The sequence below is a fragment of the Eschrichtius robustus genome, chromosome X (assembly GCF_028021215.1).
Source record: "Eschrichtius robustus isolate mEscRob2 chromosome X, mEscRob2.pri, whole genome shotgun sequence".
NCBI classification, from domain to species: Eukaryota; Metazoa; Chordata; class Mammalia; order Artiodactyla; family Eschrichtiidae; genus Eschrichtius; species Eschrichtius robustus.
In genome coordinates this window covers 16365609-16386648 of record NC_090845.1, presented here as the reverse complement: position 1 = coordinate 16386648, position 21040 = coordinate 16365609, and the positions used below count along the sequence as shown (strand labels likewise).

Below are 21040 nucleotides of genomic sequence, written 5' to 3'. Positions count from 1 at the left end.
AGGTCAATGGAGTACAACTTAAAGTTGAGAAATAAACCCATACCTTTATGGCCAATTGATTTTTGACAAGTGTGCCAAGACAGTCAAATCGGGGAAGGATAGTCTTTCCCACTGATGTTGCTGGGACAATTGAATATCCACATTTTAAAGAATAAGGTTGGACCCTTACCTCACACTATACACAAAAATTAACTCAAAATGGATCAGATATCCAAATATAAGAACTTAATCTATAAAATTCTCGGAAGAAAACATAGGAATAAAGCCTCATGACTTTGACTTAGGCAGTTGGTTCTTAGATACCCCATCACAAGCAGAAAAGAGAAAACAGATATATTGGATTTCATCAAAATTAAAAACTTTTGTGCTGCAAATAATAACATCAAGAAAGTGAAAAGACATCCCATAGAATGGAAGAGACTATTTGCAAATCATATATCTAATAAGTGACATGAATATAGGATATATGAATAACTCTTATAATGCAATAATAAAAAGAGTAGTAACTCAATTAAAAATGGAAAAAGGATCTGAAAGAGACATTTCACTAAAGAAGATATACAAATGCCCAATAAGAACATGAAAAGATCCTCAAAGTCATTGGTCCTGAGGGAAATGTAAATCAAAACCAAGAGATCCTACCTCACATCCACTAAGACGGCTATAATCAAAAAGACAGATTATAACAAGGGTTGTCAAGGATGTGGAGAAATTGGAATCTTCATACATTGCTGGTGGGAATGTAAAATTGTGCATCCCCTTGGGAAAAAAGCTTGCAAGTTCCTCAAAATGTTAAACATAAGCGTTACTATATAATCCAGCAATTCCACTTTCAGGTATATACCCAAGAGAAATGAAAACAAATGTATACACAAAACCCTGTCCACCAACGTTCAAAACAACATTATTCATAGTAGCCAAAAAGTGGAAACAACCCACATTTCTATTAGCTGATAAATGGACAAAGAAAATGAGGTCTATTGATACAATGGAATGTTATTCAGCCATTAAAAGGACTGAAGTACTGATACATGTTACAACATGAATGAACCTCAAAAGCACTGTGCTAAGAAAAGGAAGCTAGTCACAAAAGACCACATATTGTGTAACCCTATTTACATGACATGTCCAGAATAGGCAAATCTATAGGGACAGAAAGTAGATTAGTGGTTAACTAGAGTTGTGATGGGGGGGTGGTGGCCAGGGATGGGGAGGTGATAATGATGAGTGACTACTAATGGATATAAGTTTTCTTTTTAGGATGGAACAAATGTTCAAAAATTAGTTTATGGTGATGTTACACAACTCTGTAAATATACCAAATATCATTGAATTGTATACTTTAACTTGGTAAACTTTCAACAAAGCTGTTAAAATAAATTACATATATATATGTAATATATATATATGTGTGTGTGTATAAAATTTATGTGGAGACATTTTTCTACCGAAGGGGAAAATCCAAAAGTTATAATGAAATTATAAAATGTGATTTCATAGAATAAAGCAAAATCAAGACACCAACAAAATATATGCATCATGCCCATAAAAATCCTCTATCCCTCCTATGCAAAGAATTCCTAAAAATTTATCAGAAAATGACAAACAGCCCAATATAAAATAGGGGAATATTATAAACAGGAAATTCAAAGAAAAGAAAATGCAATGTTCAAAAATATAAGATGGGTAAACTCAGCTGTCTAAAAAATGCTAATTAAAACAATGAGATTTATCATTTTTATCCATCAGCTTGGCAAAAATTAAGAAGGGTAATAACTTATGAGACTAATGAGGATGTGGAGAAATTAATATGTTGTTTTCCAGATTGTTAATTGTTATAACTCTTTTGGAGTATCTAGCAAAATTTTAAACATTATAAATCATATATTTTGAAATCTTATGTAAAAAAAAAAGCACTGAAAACGTATGGATATGTGTGTATATATATATATATATATATATATATATATATATATATATATATATATATATATATATATATATGTACAGACAGACAGACAGACAGACACACACACACACACACAGAGGAATGTTTGTTATAGTATTGCTTTTAAGTACAAAACCCTAGAACCAATCTGGATGGCCATCAGTTGAATACGATTTAGCTATCCATAATTGTTACGGTATACATATACTACAGAATATTATACATCTACCAAAAAGAATGAGTTAGGTCTATATGTATGAACTTGGAGTAATGTTCACGATATAATCTTTAGGGAAAGAGTCAGTTGCAGAATAGACTGTGCAGTGTGATTCTATCTTTGTTTTAAAAAAAAAATGTATGTATGTTGTTTACTGCCTTTCTCCTCCCACAGGGATATGCTTTGATGAGGGAAAAGACTTTTGCCTATTTTGTTTATTTCAATATCATCTGTGCCTAGAACAGTGTCTGACACATAGTAGGTGCTCAACATTTTTTTAATTCAATGAATGAGTAATTGCTTGTCTATTTTTGTAGGAGCAAGGAGAAGAGGGCGGAAGGATCCTCTCTAGGCTATTAATTTCAGTTGCCTCTGGGGAAAAGAATTGCTGAGAAGTACTGGGAGAGAAGATCATTAACATTTTCTGTATACATCTTTGTTTTGTCTCACTTGTTAACAATAAACATATTCATTCTATAATATACAAAATATTAAAAAGATAATGTCAAAGGGAGGAAAGGGAGATAAGCTATGAATGCCATCACACAGAGACACATACTCAACTCAGTCATATACACTTCTGGGTAGAGAAGAGACAAAGAGGCAAGAGCAGACTGGGTTGTCTGGGGCAGAGAAGGCTGGAGGTTACAGGACTGGGTGGGTGCAGAGACTTTCTTTTCCTTATATTCAATTAGGGACTGTTTGTGGATGCTGATTGCTTTATCCATCTAAAGAGATGTATACACTGAAAATTGCTGCTCTTGGTTTCAAATATGAGCGCATTCACCACTTGGCTTCTGGAATTATTTCCATTTTGTTCATACCAATGAGTAACGAGTAAGTCATTTTCTTCACTCCCATGGCTGCTCTTAGTCACTCTGGACTGGTTCTACTTGGTCACTAGTACCAGAGCTCAAAAATCTCCTTAGAGTATACACACCTTTGGTAAAGAGGCCTCAAGCACGTTGCCCTAGTCATTTGGTACTGGAAAAATCGGGGGGGCGTACCAGAACTCACTCTGATGTAAGCTCCTCGATTGCTACCTTCTTCATAATAATTAGATGCAGAAAATACAGTAATAACCTGGTTAAAGAGAAAGAGGGTCAGGTTCACATAGAGTTAGTTCTCAAAAGGTCCTTCAATAAAGTCAGAAACAGCTCAATTCTTAAAAAGCAAAAATCAAAGTTCAAAATCCATACAAATCATCCAAGTCTGATGGGATTTCCTGTGATCCCATTGAAGAGAAACAAGGCTTTTAAATCACTGTCTCCAGGAGCACTAACTTCTAGCCACTCATCCCCACAGTGCATGGCCTTGCAATCTTGTGTACAGTTTCAGTTCTGTATCTTACAATCCTCCTTAATGCTCAGTTTTGTAAATTCTAATTTTCCAAGGGGGTAAAGCCTTTATTTTCTTTCCTTGTGATATTTTTTTTTAAATTAATTTTATTTTATTTATGGCTGTGTTGGGTCTTCGTTTCTGTGCGAGGGCTTTCTCTAGTTGTGGCAAGCGGGGGCCACTCTTCATCGCGGTGCGCAGGCCTCTCACTATCGCGGCCTCTCTTGTTGCGGAGCACAGGCTCCAGACGCGCAGGCTCAGCAGTTGTGGCTCACGGGCCTAGTTGCTCCGCGGCATGTGGGATCCTCCCAGACCAGGGCTCGAACCCGTGTCCCCTGCATTGGCAGGCAGACTCTCAACCACTGCGCCACCAGGGAAGCCCTCCTTGTGATATTTGACCATTCAAAATAAAACTTGTCTAGTATCACAGTCCTTTTCTTTTGTCTAGAGCTGACTGATTTAGAGGGTTCAGGGCCCCCCACAAAACCAGTGCTCTAAGGTCAGAGAAATAGTGGCTAGATAAGGGACCATGACCACTCTGTCGGGAAGGAACCAGCCTTGGGGGCGTGGTGGAGGATGGGGAGCCTTGGGAGGGTAATACTTGTCAGTGACAGGAAAGCTGGTTTAGGCCCAGTCCTGCCCTAATGAGCAGGTCACTTCAGACAAACCACTGCTATTTTCTCCCCGTTTTCTTATTACAAATAAACCCTAAATAATACTTGCCTTACCATCTCGCAATGTCAGTATGAGCCTCCAATGAACTAAAAGAGTTAGGAAAAGTGAAAGTGTTGAGATAGAAGGAAAGGCCATGCAATTTGGTATTCCTTTTTAATTATTGCTGTTCACTACGAGAAAAGGGGGCAGCCCAGGACAACCTGGGACCAGAAACCAGCTCCTCAGGCCTCGCCTCTCTAGCCTATCAGACACCACCGAGAAGCACAACGCATTCCATTTTAGTGGCCGCAGCGAAACTGCCCACAGCCAGGGACTTGCTAGAGCTCACCTACTCAGTGAATAGAAGAGAAGTATGTTTTGTGGTTCTGCTCTGCACAGGGAAAGTGCCAAAGGTGAAAGAGAGCAAACTGGATTCACTGCTGCCTTTCTGTGCTCAGTGAGGATAAGTACATTCTTAACCCCACTACTGGAGATTTGCCTTGTGATTAGCACAGAACAAAGCCTTTCTGTGTGTGTACTTAGTGCCATGTGTCAGAGTTTCTATCTCTGGGATTAGGGAAGATCGGAGAAATAAACCAAATATCTCTTAGGGTGAGGGACAGTGAGGCCCCTTGAAACAACCTCTGTGAACCCAACAGTCTCCTGTTTCTGTCTACCAAAGCATGGAGTTCTGTTTTGGGCCTAGGGAAGACATTTTCCCATGGGCTTTGAGGTCAGACACATCCTGTGAAGAAAGACTAGGCTTGGGGGAAGGATGTCTGTGATGATGTCACCAACACTGTTAGCTTACCTTCCCATCATGGCAAATTTCATACCCTTCGGGCTTACATTCATGAGACCTAATGAGCATCTTCAACTGGTATTTATTAAGAATCCTGGAGGTAATGTCTGGTCCAAAATAGCAGCCCCCTCCTCGACTTGTATTTGGGTAACAGCCTCTTTTGCCTCTGGGATCACTCCACAGAATGTCGATAACCTTGGAACAACAAATCAGATTAGGCTGCCACTTAGAAGTGAGAGTTTATCTTTCTAGATTCCAACTTCTTTTCCAGAAATATTATCCCAAGTTATCCCAAAGTCTCACTATTTCTCATTCCTCCTTCAAAACTGTTTCACACTCATCTCCTCCATGAATCTTTTCCAGAATAATTTGAATGCCCATAGCCACCACAATCCCTTTCTACCCATCCCCAATAACCAATGTAGCAATACTTAGTAACCATGAAGGATCAGCCCTTGGGCTTTTTCTTTTTCTTTTTTTTTTAAATTCCATCGCAATTGCTTCACAATTGCTTAACCTACAGGGTCTTTTCTCTTAAAAAGAACTTCACTGCCATGTTCAAAGGAGAAAGTAGCTCCCCACAGTGAAGATACAGGCACTTGGTGTTTTTAATATGTTCAAAGAGATAAGGTAAGTCTCCCAGCTATGGTTTTGGCCCTGGTTTTTTTCCTGTTGAGTACATAGCATGATAAAGCCTTTTCCCCATCACAAATATAGGCAACTGTTCATCCAAGAATATCTTGTAAAGCATCTCCTTCACTTTTTGCCCCCCTTGATAAGCACATTCTCAGCTTCAGCAGTACATTTAGCCATTGACTGGTTTTCCACAAGTATGTTATTAGCATAACATTTCCTTGTGGGGATGAAAGAGGCAAGTGCAGGCTGCATGATGCTCAAGACTGAAGACCCAAGTTTCTAAGAATTTTTTCATAAAAAATTGGGGGCTCCCTGTTTGTAGCTCCGATCTACATATAATGTTTCTTTATTCAAACATCTCCTATGGGAGCTTCAGCAGTAGTGTGAAAAACTAGCTTTGTAGCTAAAGCTATGCAACCTTGAGAAAAGTCTTTGGGTCTTACTTTCTTTAAAATCAGAGGTTTGGGCCAGATGACTTGTGAAGTATCTCAAAGTTCTAACAGACTTTATTTTCTAATTTTTCATAGTCTAATAGACTGTATTTTCCACATGTTTCTTTGAAGGGCATGAAGAAGCATGTATTTTAAGTTGTGCAGTTATTCTAGTGGGTCCAAATCAGATCTTAAAAAGACCAGAAATGGTTGTCCCACTAAACCTGACTGTACACCCATCACCCATTTATAGGTCTGGTATTGAAGGGGAGCTAGAAATAAGTGAGGGGAAAGACAGTGAGGTGGAGAGAACAGAACTGGTAGGAGGACTTCTCTGGAATGCTAAGCACCTCATCAGAACTGGAGAAACTGTGCACCAGGCACATTCCGGACACTTGCAGATGATTGATTTTTTGATGACTGACTGAAGTGAGAATTAAAACCACCTAAGAAGATTCAGATCAGGATTCTCCTTTCTCCCCCACTGAATTCCAACACTGGCACAACCCTACCCTACAAATAAATATAATAGAACCCATTTACTTTGCTGGTGATTATGATGAAAATAACACTTGCATTTGAAACTGAGCCATATCTGAATCTTACACCATGAATTCATGTCTGGGAGACATGATCTGACCTTTAGTATAATGAAGGAGAAAACATGGAACACAAGGAAACGTGTTTTATAAGGAGGGGATTAACTTTTAAATTCCTACATGAGATGCAAGTCATTTACAGCCAAAATTACCCCAGGAAAACCTTCTAAATTACTCTTAAAGCACAGTATACATGATTTTGTATATAAAACCCTATACAGACATATGGATGTGTGAATATTTTATGTATGTGATAATGTAGAACATATGATAAATTATATGAAACTAAAATTTTACACTTTTTTCTCCTTTTTGCCATATGTATATACTTGAAATTTACATAAATTAAATGTACATATGATGGGACCCTGTTAAACTAGAATAAGCACTGGCCATGGAGTTAGCTCTTCAAGTGTCACCTATGTCAACATGGAACCTATTTGGGCCTTAGCTGACTCCTCAATGAAATGAGGAAGATATAGCTAACATTCATTTTTCTTTGGTTCAAGGTCATAAGGGGTATCAATTTTATAGAAGTGAGCTTCTTCAGAACCATCCATTCAATGAGTTCTGCATTTCTTTTCTCTGTCCAGAATTCATTCATTCATAAACTTTATAGAGACTGTGACCACAATATAGATTTAATTCTGAGGCTCACCAACAAAAAATGCTATGAAAGTCACTTTGTTGGTGAAACAAATTCCTCAGCAGAGACAATCTCTTTCCTCTCAACAACATCCTCTCCACTGAAATGCAAGGGCCTTTGGGAGCGCATGAAAGAATAAGTATTTACAACATTCCTTCCTGAAAATTTTCAAACCAAAGATTGGAAAGGTTTTTATTGAATGACAACTTTTGTATGACCTGGTCAACAAAAATCTATTTGTGTCTCAGCCTTTACACCTCCTAAATCCGAAATAAATCCTGCAAGTGTCCCATGCTTGCCTACAGTTTTAAGTAATCCAGTTTTCAAAAGTATGCTTTTGGGGAGAGATAATAGCTCTGAAAGATGTATCTAAACGCTTCTCTTCTAAGACACTAATACTGTAGATTCACTTTTGTATTTTCCCTTAGTTATGTGTCCTCCTTCCAGCTTTTGAACATGTCGTCTTAAAAGCTGTGCTCAGCCCAAACCTTCCAGCCAGGTACCTAGATGGCTTTAGATGCCTACTCCTTGCCTACCCATCGCCTCATTGGATGAGGGGAGACTAGAGTAGTTCATTACTTTCTTGAGATCTCCTATCACTCTTAAGTCATCTTTCCCTTCAGAAAAAGAGCATGGGCATTAAAGTCAGACCTGGGATCAAATCCTGCTCTATCATTCAGTGACTAGCCAAGTGACTACAAAAAAGCCATTTCACTCTTGGGAGCCTTCTCAATGAAGCTGACTACCCTATTTAAAATTGCAACTCTGTCCCCTACCTCCAGTTCTCTGTTTCCCCTAACCTTGCTCTAGTTTTAATTTTTTCCATAGAACTTCTCACTTAACATAGTTACTTGTTATATAATTATATATGTAATATTATATAAATAATATAACTTCATATATACATATTACTTAGCTCTTCCCCCTAAAACATAAACTCCATGAGGGAATAGATCTTAGGTCACTTACTTTCTCAAAAGCTTAGAACAGTGCCTGACACATAGCAGGTACTCAATAAATTTTACTTGTTAAGTGGATTAAGAGAAGGGAGTCACTCAGGACATAAATAATTAAAATTATTTTTTAAACCTTTCTGGCCTCTTTGTTGTTTCAAGTCTGTCCTGAAGGAAGAGGTCACGCTTGTCTCTATACGATGACTCAGCTATGAATACATACATCCCCCACATCTCAGGGAATATAAGATAAAATTTAAATTACAGCGCTCTGCCAAGAATCATGCACTTCCATGAGTATGGAACAAATAGCCTACGATCTTTACTGCAACACAGCTCACAGATATTAAGAAATAAAGTAATTGTGAAATCTGTTTTTATCTGGAAATTTCAACTCTAGCTAACTAAAGTGTGCATGTCCATGATGTACCAGGAAATGAGGAAAGAAAATTAAAGGTACAACTGAAATTATTAAAATATTGGGAATGAGATTCTGGTCAATTTTACCCTGCGCCAGCTCCAGTCATGTACACTGAGTCTGTAAGATGCCTCATCTACATTGTTGGGGTGAGGGGAGGTTCTATTACAGAATAATGACCACCAGTTTCCTCCCTCCCACTTCTTAAGGCTCCATCTCTCTACAATTCTAACTCATCCAAGCTTCCAGACTCCCTGATTTTCTTCTTGTGCAACTCCAATCTTTTTGACATCATCCTTTTTATTCACTATAGCCTTTGGTCTTTGGAATTTGGATATCAAAATTTAAGGAGGCATCTTTTCCTACTTGCTATAGGATGCCTCTTATACTTCTTTGATTTTTAAATACTTTGAATGCACAAGCCAGTGATGAATTCTATTTCTCTCTTATTACCTCTTCCTCTCCCTCTCTATCCTCCCGCCTCTCTTTCTCCTCATTGATTAGAGATTATTTTACATCAGAAATCACATTTTAGGGACTTCCCTGGCAGTCCAGTGGTTAAGACTCCACGCTTCCAATGTAGGGGGCGCGGGTTCAATCCCTGATCAGGGAACTAAGATCTCATATGCCGCGTGGCACAGCCAAAAAGGAAAAAAAAAAGAAAAGAAATCACACTAGTTCAACATTTTCAGCAATCAAGGTATAAGGGTACAGAATCAAGAAATGAAGGCTTCTTGGGGGTAAGCAATTAGAAAAAGGCTAGTGGTTTCATAATACTAGTAGCAAGAGTAGTTCAGCTAGAAGTTTAATTGATAGAATCAGGGAAAGGAATAGATGAGAAAGAACCTTCTTAAGGCCAGAATAAGCCTTGAAGATTGTCAACACCCTCCCCCTGCAAAGGAGTCCAACTTTAATGGGATCAGATTGTGAAGCTATTTGTGAGCCCCAGGGCATTATTAAAAACAATAGCGCAGGGGCTTCCCTGGTGGCGCAGTGGTTGAGAATCTGCCTGCCAATAATGCAGGGGACACGGGTTCGAGCCCTGGTCTGGGAGGATCCCACATGCCGCGGAGCAACTGGGCCCTTGAGCCACAATTACTGAGCCTGCGCTTCTGGAGCCTGTGCTCCGCAACAAGAGAGGCCGCGATGGTGAGAGGCCCGCGCACCGCGATGAGGAGTGGCCCCCGCTTGCCACAACTAGAGAAAGGCCTCGCACAGAAAGGAAGACCCAACACAGCCATAAATAAATAAACAAATACTTTTAAAAAAAAAAAATGGCTCCCATGTATCCATATTAAAAAAAAAAAAAAAAAACAACAATAGCGCAATCAGCTAGCAATTAGTGAAGGCTAATAGCTGTGTCTGATACAAAAAGAGGCAGATGAGCCAAAGCTTAAAGGGGAAGTCAGGGAAAGAGATAGTTGAAGAAAGCCTAGCTAAAGCTACAACCATCCCTGGTAGGGAAACTGTGTGCATGCCCAAGGCAGCACTCTGTGAGGCATGACATCAGAAGCTACACCCTGAGAAGGAATAGATTTCACCAAACTAGTCCAGAGAAGCCACTAAACAAATAAATGAGCAAGAAAGCAAATAATAACAAGCCCCAGAGGAGCATGGAAATAATTAGAGTTACTATATTACCTAAAATATCCAGTTTTCAACAAAAAATTACAAGACATGCAAAAAAAAAAAAAAACCACACACACATACAGGGGAAAATAAGCAGACAATTGAAATTGCCTTTGAGGGGATTAGAAGCTGACTTAGCAGACAAGGATTTCAAACCAATTATTATAAATATTATATTAAAACACAGCTATATATATATAACACTTCACTGAATGAGATCAGAATACATTTTCTTCTCAAGAGCACATGGAGCATTTTCCAAGATAGACCATATGCTAGAGCATTAAAAAAAAAAAGCCTCAATAAGTTTTAAAAGGATTTAAATCATGCTAAGTATGGTCTCCAACCACAATTGAATTCAAGCAGAAATAATTAAGAGAAGGAAATATGGGAAATGCACAAATATACAGAAATTAAACAACATATTCCTAAAAAACATATAGGTTAAAGAAGAAATCACAAGAGAAATTAGAAAATACTTTGAGATGACTGAAAACTAAAGCACAACACAGCAAAACTTACAAGATGGAGCTAAAGCAGTACTTAAGGGAAACTTACAGCTTCATTAGCAAAGGAAAAAGAGTTCAAATCAATGACACTACCTCTCACCTTAGGAAACTAGAAAAAGAAGAGCAAAATAAATCTAAATCAGAAGGAAGGAAATAATAAAGATTAGAGCAGAAATAAGTGAAGGAGAGAATAAAAAACAATAGAGAAAAGTCAATAAAACCAAAAGTTGATTCTTTGAAAAGACCAATAAAATTGACAAACCTTAGCAAGACCCACCAAGAAAAAAAGAGACTCAAATTACTAAAATCAGAAATGAAAGAGGAGACATCACTACCAACCTTGCAGAAATTAAAAAAAATTTTTTTTAATATATATATATTTCACATATATGTATATATTACAAACAACTTTAGGCCAACAAATTAGATAAATTAGATGAAATGGACAAATTTCAAGGAAGACACAAGCTATCAAGGATACCAAGATACAAACTACTCAAGAAGAAGTAGAAAATCTGAATAGAACTATAGCAAGAAAGAAGACTGAATTAGTAATTTTCAAATTGCCTACAAAGAAAAAAGCCTCGAAAAGTATCAAAGTGAAACCAGAAACATACAAAATGGATTATACACCATGACCAAGTGGGATTTATCCCAGAAATGTAAGGTTGGTTTAACATCGGAAATCAACCAATGTAATACACCACATTAGTAGAATAAAGGACAAACAATACATGATCATCCTAATAGATACCGAAAAGCACTGACAAAGTCGAACACTCTTTCATGGTAAAAACACTCAAGAAAGTAGGCACAGAAGAGAAATTCCTCAATCTGATGAAGGGCAGCTAATATACAAACAAACAGCTAATATACTTAATGGGAAAGACTGAATGCTTCCCCCTAATATTAGGAATTAGACAATGATGTCTACTCTCACCACTTCTATTTTTCAACACTGTACTAGAGGTTCTAGACAGGGCAATGAAGCAAGAAAAAGAAATAAAAGGCTGCCTGATTGGAAAGGAAGAAGCAAAACTATCTTCATTCACAGATAACATGCTCTTGTTTATACAAAGTCCCAAGGAATCCACTAAAAACCATTAGAATGAACAAACAAGTTTATCAAGGTTCACAACATGAGTATTGTGAACAGTATACAAAAAGTCTACAGTATACAAAAGTCAATATATACCAGAAATGAACAATCCAAAATGCAATTAAGAAAACAATTCTATTTACAATAGCATCAAAAATATTTGGGAATAAACTAGGAATAACTTTAACAAGTGCCTCACTGTACAGTGATTACAAAACACTGCTGAAGTTAAAGATCTAAACAAATGGAAAGACATCCCACCTTCATGAAATTAAAGATATAATATTGTTAAGATTGCAATAGTAACTAAATCGATCCATGGATTCAAGGCAATCCCTACCAAAATCCCAGCTCTTTTTTTTGGTAGAAATTGACAAGCTGATTCTAAAGTTCATATGGAAATTCAAGGGACCCAGAATAATCAAAATAATCTTGAAAAAGAAGAATAAAGGTGGAGAACTCACACTTCCTAGTTTCAAAACTTTCTACAAAGCTATAGTAATCAAAACTGTGTAGTACTGATAAAAGGACAGACATATAGATCATGGAATAGAATTAAGAGTCTAGAAATAAACCTTCATATTTACGGTCAATTGATTTTTCGTAAGGGTGTCAAGAAAATTCAAGGAGAGGAAGCCTTTTTAACAAATGGTGCTGCGATAATTGGATATCCACATGCAATAAAATCAATTTGCACACCTACCTCACACCATACGCAAAAATTAACTCAAAATGGATCAGACACCTAGACGTAAGAACTAAAACTATAAAACTCTCAGAGGAAAACAAAGAAAAATCTTTATGATTTGGGGTTAGGCGATGGCTTCTTAGATACAACACCAAAAGCACAAAGCAAAAGCACTTCTTTTACTGTGACTGAGTAAAAGGAGCCAGAGACAAAAGATCACATACTGTATGAGTCCATTTCTATAATATGTCCAGAATAGAGAAATCTATTAAGACCAAAAGGAGATTAGTGGTGGGACTTCCCTGGTGGTGCAGTGGATAGGACTCCGCGCTCCCAGTGCAGGGGGCCCGGGTTTGGTCCCTGGTCAGGGGACTAGATCCCACATGCATGTCACAACTAAGAGTCCGCATGCCACAACTAAGAAGACTGCCGGCTGCAACAAAGGGGCCCGTGTGCCACAACTAAGGAGCCCACGTGCCACAACTAAGGAGCCCGCCTGCTGCAACTAAGACCCAGTACAACCAAATAAATAAATAATTTTTTTTTTTTTTTAAAAAGGAGATTAGTGGTGGTCTAAGTGTGCAGGGATGGTGGTCGGGGGTGGGGAGAGAATGGGAAGTGACTGGTAATAGGTATGTGAAGTACCTTTTTCAGGTATGAAAATGTTCTAAAATTAGATTGTGGGGATAGTTGTACAACACCGTGAATATAACAAACCCAATGAATTATATACTTTAAATACCATTTAAATATGGTATTTGAATGATATTTCAATTAAGCTATTAAAAATATAGTAATGAATTTAGAGAGAAGGATATGATCTGCTTAGAAAGGTAAGTCACTTTTCATATATTATTAGAACAACATCATCTATGCTGCATCTTCACTGCCAGTTTGGTGAACAGTTTGATTACTTACCTGTTCCCATTCATGCTTTGTCAATTGTTCAGAAAGGGATCCATTTCTTCTGATTCCCCGAGCTGTAATGGTTGTACCCACTTTATTTTCCTTCTCAGTAGCACGGTCTCCATCTATTGGAATTGGTGGCATCAGCACAGATTTCAACTACAAAACAAATTTATGCTTTAGCCAAACCCTATGCTCAGGGTGTTGCATGTAGAAACTTCAGCACTAGTTGCTATTCTGTCTATATTGTTGTGCCTCGACCCAATGGAAAACACATGGTCCCCTTTTCCATCTCACCTACCTCCTTCATCTTATTGATCCACTGAGCTCTAAAAGTGGGGCTGTTAAGTTCTGTTTGTACATTTTTCAAAAAGAGATACTGTTCTAAGGGAAAGTTTCCCATTAGAGTTTCTAAAAGACCCCAGAGGCACAGATGTCAGTAGAGACATGTTCTGTGGTGTCCTGACAGGAAAAAGAAGATGCTAAGGGAAAACTAGTCTCCCTCTGAGCCTTTATCTATACATGGGGCTAAGAGAGAGAACTAACAGGCCTAGAGTTCAGAAACACCTCTTAAGAGGATGGTTGCTTTTCCTTTTGTTGTGTTTTCCAGGAGAAATGAGAGAAAGTACATCTGTGCCCAGGAAAGTGCACAGAGGGGACATAAGTTGAAAACTTCGGAAGCCCTTCGACTTAAATGCACTGGGTTCTCAGTCTGACCTGCCAGCAATTGATTACATTCTCTAATCCTAGTAACAAAGGCAATGTATTTCTTTGGAAATAAAGTATCTCTCTGATAGTACATCAATTACTATAATCCCTTCTACATTCCCTTACATAACTTGAGACTGTAATTTTATACTTGTTTCTTTGTAGTACCATAGCTTTATACAAAACAATTTGAAATAATACTTCTATTACATTGGTGACCTTAGTTCAGTGATGGACAATTCTCTGTGGTAGGCACTTAAGTTTCTTCTATAAACTAGGGTGTATATAAAAGCTTACCTTTGTTTTTCAAAAATAAAATTGAACCTTATTCTGAGGTCCTGTCTCATTGAGATGGTTGGAGTTCAATTTCAGCTATTATTAGTGAGTTCACAGCCTACCCTCCCTGTCTCCCCACCAGCAAATGTCGCCAGGTCTTAGGCAGAGCAGAATATTCTGGGAGGACACTCTGGACGTGGCTCCACCCAACTCACTTCTGATAAGGTCATCAGGCAGGGCAAAGCCACATGGTCTCTTAAGTACATGTGGCTCCACCGTTTTCAAGGCCACTTGGGATCAGGATACTTTGTCCAGCCCCTGCTAAGGTACCACATCATCATTTTCTCCTGGGGGTCCTACTAGCCATCCCTTCCCACAACCCCTGCCAGGGAGTTTGAAAAATACTAAACCAGAGTCTTAGTGTTATAGAGTCTTCCTTCTCTGTCCCTCTGTATTCACCCTCCTCCCCAACCTGCCTACCTTACAAAATACCTTTAATGAACCTAGAATGGAGGTTGTCATCAGGTTCCCCCAACCCTACCCCTCTCCTATTAACAATTATACCGCAACAGCAGGTATCAACCAGGAAGCATGGTCACCCCTACACTTGGAGGGTCCTAACAGATGGGTAAGTGGGGGTTATAAAACTGAACTTGAAAACCTGTTTTTGTATCTCATCTGGTAGAGTTCCAAAGGCTTGAACCTACTACTTTCATTACAGTTCAATTACATTTCACACAACAAGCACGTGCTACCAGTTCAACTTCACTCTAGGCAGGGTAGACAAAAAATACACAAGTCAAATTTCTACCTTTAAAGCCAGTCTTTTCAGTAGGTGGAACAATGATCCCCAAAGGGGGTGAAATTTGAGGTATCCTGGTAAAATTCCTGGCCCCAAAATTTCTCCCCAGGGTCTGTCTTGGTGACTGAAATTCAAACCTTAGTTTTAAGTATCAGGAAAAAGAGGAGAGAGTTGCAGAAGAGAGTTATGTTCAAAGCTTACTCTATGCCATTTTCTTCATCTAGGTAATTATATTTAATCCTCCCAACAATTCAGTACAGTAGGTATTTTTAGCTTCAATGTATACATGTGGAAACTGAGGCTTAGAAATCATTGGCAGCTTGCCCAGTCACCCAGCCAGGAAGTGGCAGAAGCAGGATGTAATGGATGTAATGCTAGCTACATCTGTCTGATATCAGAGCTCCATGGTGTTGCCTAGGTTAAGGTGGCTCTCAATTTAGGGTCTCCACAGAGAAAGTTATGGGTATTCCAGACACATGCTCTTAATATCTCAAATAGCCCTAGAGAGGCCAGGCTTCTCAGGCTAACCTCAGGAAAGGAAAAGTTTTCAATCTGATCAATTGGTACTGGCTGCCATGGCTAATTAGCGCTGTTGTCACAGGGCAAGTGGTGGTGGAGTGTTGCATTCCTGCCATGTGCTGGCCAATATCTGACTGACAAAAACATCATGTTCCCTTGCTCCTGGCTAGAATCATATCCACTCATTATGTTAACAGTGACTACCCCATGTTGACTGAAACGTCTTATTGGCTTATTTGCTGATATTATAAGGAAGGTGCCTTAAACTAGGTGCCTTAAAATTTACTGCAACTGGGATACTTTTGAGAGTAAAGGGATGTGCTATTAATAACTACACCAAGACAACAGGTGTAAACCAGGAAGTATGGTCATCACTGGGTGAGGCTGGGGACTGGGGTATGTAAAATCACCAGAGAATCAGGAAAGGGGTTGTAAGAAGATTTTTATCCAGTTTTATCTTATACTTGCCCTACTTTGGTCTTAAATCTCTTAGGAGATATTCAACAAACATTAATTAATACTTAACTACATCTTGGTGCTGGGGCTGTATCAGTGAACTAGAGAAGCAGGGGAGGATGGTAAACAAACAGTACCACAACTGCTCATTTAATTTTGGTAACTGTTATGAAGGATATGTACAAGGGGCTTGAAAGCATACAGAAGGGGACCTGATCTAGTGTGGAGGTCATGGATGGCTTTCCAGAGGAGGGGTGTATATTTAAGCTGAAATTAAAAGGATGAGAAGGAGTTAGCAACAATATTATCATTCATATGTGTATAAAGGTATAAGGGCTCTAAAAACTCAACGTGGGACTTCCCTGGTGGTCCAGTGGTTAAGAATCCATCTTGCAATGCAGGCGCCGCCAGTTCGATCCCTGGTTGGGGAACTAAGATCCCACGTGCCATGGGGCAACTAAGCTTGCACACCACAACTACAGAGCCCACGTGCTGCAACTGCAGAGCCCACGCACTCCGGAGCCCGCACGCCACAACTAAGACCCGACGCGGCCAGAAATAAATAAATAAATATTAAAAACAAGAACAAAAAAAACTCAAGGTGAACAGGAATCACATTTCTGTCCATATCAAATTAAGTTCTGGCTCTAGACCCCACTTGCTTAGATTGGTTGGAAGTCGACTATCAGTCCTGAGGAGTAAGGGTTTAGGTTTCTCACTAGGACCGTTCAAGATCACCTGGCTCCAGAGTTGCCACTGGTCCTCATGCCCACCTGGCACCCTGTCTACCCCCTAGTCTGGGAGTGTTGGCTGGGCTCTGGTACAGGCGGAAGACGATTGCAGTCACTCTGCAAGGCCCAGCCAAAGACGCTGTTCACTACGGCTGGAAGCTTCACAGGCCCCCCACACCCACTATCCTCAGAGGGTCAATACATATTCCTGCTCTGCTTCTGCTGTATTGAATATGATTGCTTAAGTTGAAATATTAAAATATTCCCCCCCAGATTACCCTGAGCCATTTGGAATATATAAAGGAAATCCCACCAATTCAGAAATAAATTGCTGTATGATTCCATTTCTGTGAGGCACCTAGAGCAGTCAAATTCATAGAGACAGAACGTAGAATGGTGGTTGCCAAGGGCTGGGGAAGGTGGAATGGGGAGTCAGTGTTTAATGGGTAGAGTTTCAGTCTGGGAAGATGAAAAGTTTTAGAAATGGATGGTGATGTCAGTAGTGATGGTTGCAGGACAATGTGAAAGTACTTAATGTCACTGAACTATACACTTCAAAATGGTTAAAGTGGTAAATTTTATGTTGTGTATATTTTACCACAACTTTAATTAAGTAGAAATTTTAACTTTTCAAAAATCAGGATTTTTCACTTTTAGAAACTATACGAAATGCCGATATTTCCTCATTTTTCCACTTTCACCATGAATTTTTAACAATGCATTTTCCATATATAGAAGTTATCCATTTAGTTCCTTATCATGCAATCATAGATTTTCTTAAAATCTGTACTAATCTTTTCAGAGTTACAGCAACCACTAAAACACGAATCAATACAAAATAATAAATGAAGGGAGGTACGTATCCCTTTATAAATCTCTGAGAAAACATTCATGCAAACACTGCTTCTTACTTTGTTTCTTTCTATACGGTGGAGTAAATTCAAGTCTGTGGACTCTGATATCCCTCCGTGTACGACCAGGATTTCATTGTCAATGATTGTACCAATTGGGAGCCAGGTATAGATGTCTTCCAAGATTTGTAAGATTTTTTTCCCATGTAGCTGTAAGTAAGAGCTTGAATAAGTTTGTTTTTCTGATAGGTTCAAGTTTATTGAATAGTCCCAACATATGGACAAAAAAACCACAGTTTTCATGCCACCCAAAAAAGGTCAGGATGGAGTCACTAACCAACAAGCATGCATTAATCATGTCTTTTTAGTCTGTATTTTTGATACTTTGACATTTTAGTGCCTTGCTGACCCTTGAGAAGAGACTGCCCCTCCCAGGGCTAGTTAATTCCTAGAGGTAGTAAAGGACTTGCCTTTTGTATGTAAATGAGGCTACCTTTCATATGCAAACCAACCTATCCAGAGCCTATCCTCCCAACTAGTCCTTTATGGAATTCTCACACCCAGGGTCACTATTCTCAGCTCCAGTCACCCCAGGGCCAGATACCATGGACAAGCCCTAAGCCCCAGAGCCTGCTAAAACTATTCAAACTAGCCAATCCTAAACCTGTTTACAATGCCTCACCCATTTCTTCCCAAGGAAACCACAATAAAGGCTTTTGTCCATGTCAAGGAAACCACAATAAAGGCTCTTGTCCATGTTTGCCCGCATTCCCTCTGCCTCTGACTGACCCCCGGAGTGCTTCCCCATGTGGCCGCCCGGTGTGGTGTGCCATGCCTCCAGTTTCTAAGGAACTGTGAGTAAAAACCTTTTCCTTCGTGACAGTCATTTCCATGTTTGCATGTTTTACCATACCTGAGTAAAACAAATTCCAGGTACCTTTAAAACAATGGAATATGTTTGTATCTATGCTAAAACTTACACAGAAGTCACAATGAAAAAGCTTGTGTCTAGAAAGAAAAACAGGTCTTCACTATGGCCAGGGCTTCCTTTTGTGCTTTTATTTTATTGGCATGAATTCTGACTAGTTCTCCCATCACCCTTCTTGAAGCTTTTTTTTTTTAACTTCTATGTATAAACAGCAAAGAAAATGCAAAAAAAAAGAGCTTTACCTTATATTTATTCAAAACTTCTTTTGTGAAGCCATACCTGAAAAAAAACAATGGGATTTCAACTCTTTCATTGAATGTTGAGAACTCCTACTTACATGAGTCAAGTCATGCAAAAAAGGGAGCCCTTGACATCTCACTACCACAAGTATCAAGAATTCAAGAAACTAGACTTTATTTGGAACTATTACTTATCCAAGACTTTGCTAGGCACGATGGGAAAGAACAAAAGCAGCCCATGACATTGTCCCTATCCTCAAGGAGCTTAGAGTATAGTTGGGAAAAGAAGATAAATTTTCATGAAACAATTACAAGACAACTTAAGAAATACATGGTATGCACAGGTGTGTAAGTACTGTAAGTATTCAGAGACGCGTGCTGTGGCCACTGGGGGACAGTGTGTGGGAGAATGCTTTTCATTTAGATAGAATTTCTCAGACATCCTATATCTTATAGCAAATGAATGATCAGGGGGCAAAAAGACTAAATAAAGACAAAGAAAAGCCTAGAAGATAACAAGTTGGCTCTTTATACTCTCTGATATAGTGCATGTAATGGTACTGAGGGTTTTAATAGAAAGTGTCAGGAATTTTAATGCCTGAATAGCAGTCACTAAGGGAGAATTAATGATGAAAATTTTTTTTCAATTACTTTCCTTGCCTTAGGATAATAATATATACCTTTAACACCCAACACAGTGACGTCAAAACACAGCATACTCACTCCAGGTTTCCACGCAAATCATGTCATGTGAAGCTTCTACAGTGTAACGTTATGTTTTCCAAGATGAACTCAGTCCTGCCTACTCAACAGCACCTCGAATCAGCTTACCCCAAACTGAACTCATCCTTCTCCCTCATCCCAACTTTCTCCACTTATCATGTTCCCAATAACAATGATCTTGCAAATTCAAGCTAGGAACCTGGAGGTCATCCCTGATTCTCTCTCCTTTCAAGTCCCCCATATCACGTTACCAAGCCTTAAATCATTGCCTAAACTTCCTCCTGAATATATCTACTGCTTTGCGTCTCCATCTTTACCACCCAAGTCTAAGTGAGACTCCATCATCTATCTCTTCAACTACTTCCTAATTGGCCTCCCCATATCTATTCTTGTCCCTCTCCAAACTAATCTTCCTGCTGCATTTTAAAACACAAATTGTATAATACTCTTCAATGATTTTCTCTTGTCCTCAGGAGAAAGCCCAAATTTCTTTGCAATCATTTCTTACGTCTCCAGCCCTATCAGGTACCATCCTGTCCTTCAGTCTATGTTCCTCCCATCCTGAACTTCTTTCAAGTCTAAAAAGTCCTTTCTCAAGTTCTGCATAAGTTGTCTCCTCACTGTGGAACAGTTTCTCATCCCCCCTGCCATGGTCCTCTCTTGATCGCCTAATTCATCCTCCAGGTCTCAGGCTAATGCCATACTTCTATGGGAGAACCTTCCAATCACCCCTCAGACAGACTGGATCCCCCACTTTACAAACTCATCACACTTGAAAAACCTGCTCAACTCGTGTCTTCCCTGCTAGATGTAAACTACAGGAGGGCAGGGGCCATGTCTCTTTTACTAACCATTGCAGGCACTAGATAAATACAATTGACTAGCTAAATAAATGGAAGGATAAATGGCATGCCCAAATAAACATATTGAGCTATATTATGGGTCTCTGAAAGTAGCCTTGAGATTTTGGGATTTTTTTTTTCTTCATAATCTTATCATTTGCTTCTGTACTTGAGAATTAGAATTGAAACTGTATTCAGGCCAAGTGCCAAAACTGCCCCAAAGACAAAACTAATCAGCTGCTGAGCTTTGATCTAGGCACCCAAAAGCCCAGGACCAAAGCATGAAACATGCCATGCCTTCTACTTCCCTAGAGCAAACTGGATTCTGTTTTTCATAAAACAAGAAACAAGAAAAACAAAAGGAGAAGGAGAGGAAGAAAAAGAGGAAGGGAAAGGGGAAGAGGAGGAGGATGAGGAAAGAAGAGAAAGGAGAACATTTGTCACTTACTGTGCCTTTCAACAAAAATTGGTAAACCATTTAACCAATCTTTA

General features: G+C 39.0%; 1 protein-coding gene across 6 annotated transcripts in view; it reads right to left on the bottom strand.

The window, feature by feature from the left end:
• PPEF1 (protein phosphatase with EF-hand domain 1) overlaps positions 1-21040 on the bottom strand; it is a 150341-nt gene that overhangs the window by 19460 nt on the left and 109841 nt on the right. For 4 of the 6 annotated variants that reach the window (XM_068532956.1, XM_068532954.1, XM_068532953.1 and 1 more), the window contains 5 exons: positions 18987-19023; positions 17877-18026; positions 13486-13632; positions 4969-5154; positions 3106-3248 (listed from right to left, as the gene is read on the bottom strand). In XM_068532956.1, the coding sequence (XP_068389057.1) occupies positions 3106-3248; positions 4969-5154; positions 13486-13632; positions 17877-18026; positions 18987-19023 (663 nt within the window). The remainder of the gene's footprint in view (positions 1-3105; positions 3249-4968; positions 5155-13485; positions 13633-17876; positions 18027-18986; positions 19024-21040) is intronic. The other 2 variants (XM_068532958.1, XM_068532957.1) reach the window with 2 other exon arrangements.